The sequence below is a fragment of the Hippocampus zosterae genome, chromosome 6 (assembly GCF_025434085.1).
Source record: "Hippocampus zosterae strain Florida chromosome 6, ASM2543408v3, whole genome shotgun sequence".
Lineage (NCBI taxonomy): Eukaryota > Metazoa > Chordata > Actinopteri > Syngnathiformes > Syngnathidae > Hippocampus > Hippocampus zosterae.
Genome location: NC_067456.1, coordinates 19,949,536 through 19,956,213, shown reverse-complemented (window position 1 = coordinate 19,956,213; position 6,678 = coordinate 19,949,536). Strand labels below are relative to the sequence as shown.

The 6,678-nt window shown below is 41.4% G+C and overlaps 1 protein-coding gene and 1 long non-coding RNA gene across 3 annotated transcripts in view; one reads left to right on the top strand and one right to left on the bottom strand.

The window, feature by feature from the left end:
* The window catches only part of snrnp27 (small nuclear ribonucleoprotein 27 (U4/U6.U5)), a 193,561-nt gene that overhangs the window by 182,528 nt on the left and 4,355 nt on the right, over positions 1 to 6,678 (bottom strand). The window contains exons 3-6 of one of the 2 annotated variants that reach the window (XM_052067059.1): positions 4,881 to 4,984; positions 4,016 to 4,095; positions 2,180 to 2,244; positions 1,771 to 1,830 (exon numbers count right to left, since the gene is read on the bottom strand). In XM_052067059.1, coding sequence (XP_051923019.1) covers positions 1,776 to 1,830; positions 2,180 to 2,244; positions 4,016 to 4,095; positions 4,881 to 4,984 — 304 coding nt within the window. In that variant the 3' untranslated portion in view covers positions 1,771 to 1,775. Of the gene's footprint in view, positions 1 to 1,517; positions 1,831 to 2,179; positions 2,245 to 4,015; positions 4,096 to 4,880; positions 4,985 to 6,678 lie in introns of those variants that run through there. The other variant, XM_052067058.1, reaches the window with a different exon arrangement.
* On the top strand, positions 1,145 to 1,658 carry LOC127601637 (uncharacterized). Its single transcript, XR_007962608.1, has 2 exons — positions 1,145 to 1,290; positions 1,485 to 1,658. It is a non-coding gene; the product is annotated as an uncharacterized LOC127601637 (long non-coding RNA).

Sequence of the window (6,678 nt, the reverse complement as noted above, 5' to 3'; positions counted from 1 at the left end):
TATGTTCTAGTTGAACATCTTTATTAATTACACAGCGAAAATGATCGATGTAAAATGACATTCTTATCCCTTAGGGATCTGGTACAGTATTTTGGAATCCTACTCAAAACTGAGTGGAACCCACCAAATTTCTCGTTCTGTCTCCCCCATGTTGGTTATTGCAGTATTGTTTATGTTCCTCTGGATGGATTGTAACTGGGAAGTAAATTCCATGTGTGGTTTACTTTTTTTTTTGCATACTTGGCCAATAAATCTGATTCAGAATACAGGCTGATCCAAATTCTGGAGAAATTCCTCAGGAAATTTCAAAATGAGGCTCAGTATTGTGTGGCCTCCTTGTGCCTTGTATGATCTCCTACACCGCCTGTGCATGCTCCTGATGAGACGGCAAAATGTCTCCCGAGGGATCCTCTCCCAACCCTGGATTAAAGCTTCAGTTATCTCCTGGACAGTCTTTGATGCAACATGGGATAGACGTATGGAACATAACATGGTGTCATAACATGATTTGCTCAATTGGAATCAGGTCTGGGGAATGCTCAGGTCAGTCCATAGCATCAACCCCATCATCATGCAGAAACAGCCGACACTCTTCAGCCACGAGGACTGGCATTGTCATGCACCAACCTATGGTCTCACAATGGGTCTCGGATCTCCTATCTCCCATAAAGTTCTCCATGTTTTCAGACTCTGTCAGGTCGGTCCTGCTGTTAGGTTGTTCCTCTCCTACGGCTTTCTCTCCGTTTCCTGGGGTATTGGCATGCCTCCCGTTATCTCCTCCATGACACTGCTAGGAGTCACGGCAAACTTTCTTGCCACAGCTCGCATTGATGTGCCATCTTGGATGAGCAGCACTACCTGGGCGAATTCAGCGAGCGGTAGACATAGTCATATAGTACCTCCAGAAGTGGGATATGGACAAAATACAAATGTGACCAAAAAGGATGAGCGTGCTACCTCCATAACTACACCTTGATTGGGGTTGTCTTGGTAAGAGCCTCTCACTTCCATGGGCACTCACGACTAGTGCCCGTGGTCCTTTCCCACAACAGCAGGTCAAAAACGGATTTACAATCAGCATCGCTGATTTCACAGAAGAGTACCGTAACGGACTTGAAGTTAACACTGGGTTGTTTTGGTGTTCCATTTATTTTTGGGGAGGAGTGTATATATTTAAATGTATACATTATCATAAAAATCAGTGATCATTTGCTGCATTGATTCAGTAATGTAGAGCTAGTGCCTTATCAATTTAAATAGTTGATATACCACTGCATCCAAATGTCTTAAGTCAAGTCAAGTCAACAGTATTTATAGAGCACTTTCAAACAGCCATCGCTGCATACAAATAAATAAAGGCGGTAGAAAGCACCAAGCAGTAAAATCAAGAACAAATCTAAGTCATGTCGAGTCGAACGCCAAAGAATACAAGTGAGTTTTGAGGAGGGCTTTAAAGATGGGCAGCGAGGTTAAAAAAAGGTCAGTTAAAAAAGGCACGTTAAAAACACCGCCTGCACTGAGTTGAAATGCTTTTTATTTCAATTGTTTTACACAAATACAGTAGAACCGCATGAGGCTTTGTGTAACCATGCATCAATACTAAAATATGGTGTAGCAGAATCAAAGAGAGGAATATTGATGTCTCCATTAATCAAAAATGTCGACGGAAAGTCCTGCATCCCACAAAACAAAAGGTCACAAAAATAAAAGCAAACGGCACAAAACATCCTCATTTTGTTAAGTGCAACAAAATGTTTCAAGAGTGTAGCGGAGTTTCATGCGATAAAGTCCAGCGGTCTGTTGAATCCACCCTTTCTGTTCATGTACTGCCTAGAAAATAATAAAAGAAAAAAACATTACATCACGGTTACCCTCGCAACACTTGTAGATGACATCATCAAACACCAATAGGGGAGCTCGAATCTCTGCACAGAAACACCTGCAGAGGTGATTGGCTGTATTGACAAGAGCAGTAATGATGCTTGCTGTGAGGGGACTTAAAACTTGACATTTTAAACCAGCAATATGATCAACAACAGATGACTAACATGACATCCGAGTGACAAGGCAATAAGAAAGCACGGCACAACTAGCTCTACTCAAACACTAATATTCAATTTTTATCATTTCCGCTTGTGGAGAACAATAAAGGACGTCTTTTCTTTCACACTTGTCATACCTGTATTTTCTTTTCATGGTGGTGTTGATAGCATATGCATTCGTGGCTCCTTCACTTTTCTTCCCCTGATTGAAAACAGAACATGCCTATCAAACATTGCCCCAAATCATCTTCTCTGAATCGAGCAGAAAATACATGGGGTCGGGTGTAACAAGCTGAAAGGTACATATCCAGGTTTTGGAGCAGACATTCAAGCAATATCTTTTTCAGGTACGTTCCTGCTTATTTCAGCAAGACAGCGCCAAGAAGACTGTATTTTAAAGATGCAACCTTTCTCAATGTTGGTACTTGGAGTGTTAAGGATTCTATTATTTTTTTTTGAACTTGATGTTAATGTTCGAGAACCACTGCCACATACAGTACTAGCTGGTTCGCCGCCCTCCGGGCGGCTCATCAGCTAGTTCCTGCGGAAGGCTGGTAAGGTGGTGGTTCGCCGCCCTCCAGGCGGCTCATCAGCTAGTTCCTGCGGAAGGCTGGTGAGGTGGGCCTTTGGCCCACAAAAGTGTTGTTGCTTGGTTCAAGTTTTTATTCATCTTCATTGCTTATCGCGAAAATAAAGAGATGTTTAGCTCTACTAAATGACTAACAATTTTATTGTAATGCTTGTGGGTAGACAACATTTTTTCGCTAAGATGCCCGCGCGATCGTAGTGAGCCACTGCCTGAGCGGCGCAGTGGAGGCACGCAGCGGCGCGGTGAAGTAGGTACGTTTTGAAAAGGGACAGACGGAAGGACAGACCGCGTGCGGGACGACGCGCAATATATATATATAAATGAATCAAATAGTATTGTGCTATATAAAAAAGTGCTCTCCACGTGTGTGTGTGTGATTGCGATGAGAACATTGCTCAGACTTTTTTGACAGACTGATCTGATTTTCATTGTTCCTGTGAGGCTGTGCCAGTGACAACTTCTATTCTACTCCCAAAAATATCCAGTATTGTGGTGACATATAAGAAATAAAAAACCCAAGTGACTGATAGGAGATGATTTCTATCATTAAACAAATAAATTATCACTTGTCAGTTAAATGGGGGAGAGGTCAACTTCATGAATGAAAATATACCCCTTTAATTTTTATTCATTTGTTGAACTACCAGGTACTTTTAGTAAGGATAGAGAGAGGGTGACCTCCTACAAGTACCTGGGTGTTCTTCTCAACAATAAACTAGACTGGTCTACCAACACGGACACTCTGATCAGGAAGGGTCAGAGCTCCTCCTGCTCAGAAAAGTGAGGTCTTTTGGAGTTCACTCCTTAAGACCGTCTATAACTCTGTGGTGGCCTCAGCCATTCATTACGACATAGTCTGCTGGTCAGGCAGCATCTGAGCCAGTACAGAGAGAGACTGGACCAATTGGTTTGGAGGGCCAGCTCTGTCCTGGGATGCTCCCTGGACACTCTGGAGGAGGTGGGCAACAGGAGGATGCTAGCCAAGCTAAACACTATGATGCACAGACCCTCCCACCCAACCTCCAGGCCACCGTGACAGTACTGGGCAGCTCCTTCAGCCGGAGAATGATACACACATGCTGCAAGAAGGAGAGGTACCGCCACTTGTTCCTGCCAACTGCTGTCAGGCTATTGAATGGATAGACCTGACCTGAATTTTTGCACTCACCCCCACTCACTCATTCTGAATATGCTTGTACTGTATATATATTTTCACTTATATGCCTTTTGTTCTTCTACTTCTCCCTTTCATGATTTTTGCTGCTGTGAATTGGGATTTTTTTCATTGTGAGACGAATAAAGGGTTTTAAAAAAAATCTTAGCTTAACTTTTTTTAAAACCACAAATTTGCCCCTTATGGTGCTTGCACATCATACACACTTACCTTAGTAGAGTCAAATGTTGAAAATCCCATTAGTTTCATCATCTCAATTTCTTCCTCAGTTTTGCCTTGCATGTCCTCAGCTGTAAAAAATAAAAAAAATTAAGTGTGTGAATTCCGTTACCAGGGAAGTTAAGTTGAGGAAATAACACTAACCCTAGATCTAAGGGATGGGGCTAGTGCAAGTCCGTACATTAAACATTGCTGAGAGAAATTCATCCTTCCAAGCTGAGACTAACATGCAACACATGTAGCTGAAAACGTAATGGCTAAGCTAGTCAACATGCAGCACATTTGAACTATTAGTCCCTCGTGTGTATCAAATATCTTAAAAGACGTGAGTAGTTATGCTTTATTTTGTTAATTACTTAGTGGTTAGAGTCTGTGTTATGGTGTTACTTTAAACATTACACAGGAAATAAAGGTTTTGTTGAAAGTTGAAGTCAGTGCTCTCCAAACACCGCACCGCAGCCCCCACTTGCTACGGCTGAAAACTTGAATTTATGCTAGGTCCGGCGCAATTACACCGTTTATTCTCGTGTTGATTAATGTGCACTGTCCCAAAGAAAGAAATACAATAAATAAATAAATATTTCCAAAGTATGTTATCAGCCGGGAAGGAATCTTAGTCATAACCCACTCCACCCCAACTCTCTCGCCCGACACCCAACTAGCAATCACCACCATCAACGGAACGGTTGGTTGCCAATCAGCAAAATATCACTCAGACCATGAGTTGGCCTGTGGCCGAAAAAAGGTTGAGGACCACTGTTCTAAGCGACAATTCATGAAATGTTGTTTCCGAAAGAACAAGAGAACATTTGTTTTGGAAGTCAAACTTCCACTTTGGATGTTACATCTGTTGTACCTGATATTTGAATGGGCTTTGATGACTTTTCTTTACGGTCATCGTCTCGTCGGTCTTTTTGCCTCATGGGTGAGAGAGAGGAGGAGCGATGGCGTCGAGGAGACCTGCAGAGGGACACATAGACAGCTGCAGGACGAGTTATCACAACTACTGAGTGTACAAATAGCCGTAAATAATGACTGTTAATTAAGTGCAGTCAGTGAACCCCCACTTCTTGACTATGATAAGATAAGCTGTCCTTTATTCGTCCCACACTGGGGAAATTTACAGCCTCCAGCAGCAAGAATGTATGTAGAAAGAAGAAAGAATAAAGAGAAAAAAAAACAACAAACATCTTTCAATTACCGTAAATGCAATATGAACACAGAATGGATAAATCGCAGTACTATTTACAATTTTCCTTCACATCATTTAATCATTATTATTATTATTATGATTGTTATTTTTTATTCATCAGCCTGACAGCAGTCGGTAGTGTATGTTCCAGACCCACCTGCAATCTGTGAAAATCTGCGGTGTAGAGGGACTAGGTGTGGGGGATATTTCTCCATTGTGAGACAAATAAAGGTTATCTTATCTTATATGGACTAAAAATAGCTCTAATATTTTTTTTCCCAAAATTCGATTTACGATATTTTTGAAAAACAAAAAACAATAACTTCAATGCTGTGCTTGTTTTACAACACTATTATGGATAGAGAGCGTTACTGAACAGCAGCTCTTGTTTAAAATTTAAATTGCTTCATTCATCTTCTGCAAAACACTGCACAACAATATTCTATGGCAATATTAACCAATGAACAATTTACAATTATGGCCAGGTTATATATGGTGTTTTCATTGTTTTTGGGGAATATTTAAAACCATGTCCACTGAAATATCTCCTATTATTCCACAATGACAGACATAATTACATTTCGAGCTGCTATAAGTACTCGTCTTCCACCGTCAACAACTGCAGCAATCGGAATGTGTATTTGTGTTTACTACAGCTGGGAAAAAACGTAGGACATTCATTCATCTTCCGAACCGCTTGATCCTCACCAGGGTCGCGTGGGGTGCTGGAGCCTATCCCAGCTGTCCTTGGGCAGTAGGCGGGGGACACCCTGAACCAGTTGTCAGCCAATCGCAGGACACACAGAAACGAACAACCATTCATGCTCACACTAACACCTCGGGACAATTTGAAGTGTTCAATCAGCCTGCCATGCATTGGACGTGTAGTCCGAAAAATATAGTGAACTATCAACATGTGTTGCTATGGTAACGGGGACTCTAATAGGTTTACGTGATTTTCACTCATAACATTATTATTAATGGATTTTGCTAAAGCTTGTTTGGTGCAACTTCAGCAGGGGAAGGGAACTCTGGTTCCTCAAGAGCCATATTCTGCTTGTTTTAGAGCCCTCCCTACTACAAACACACCTGATTCAATTGATCATTATCATTTCAGGCTTCGACAGCTTACTGATGAGCTGGTTGTTTGAATCAAGTGTCTTGAAGTAGAGAGAGAGATCTAAAACAGGCAGGACATGGCTCTCGAGGAACCGGAGTTCGCTACTCCTGAACTACAGAATGACGTTTGGTTACTTGATACTATTTATGCCAAAAGTTGTAAAACACCCCTCAAAGTTCGTCTTTCGTAACCTTGACAACGACATCTTCAGAAATAGCCACCCTGAATGGTAGAAAATTCTTATTTACTTTAACGAAAGTATCATGCAAAATCTGTGAATATCAAACAGTATTATCTCAAGTAGATAAATCAATATATACATTAAAAATTAGTTGGGTTAAT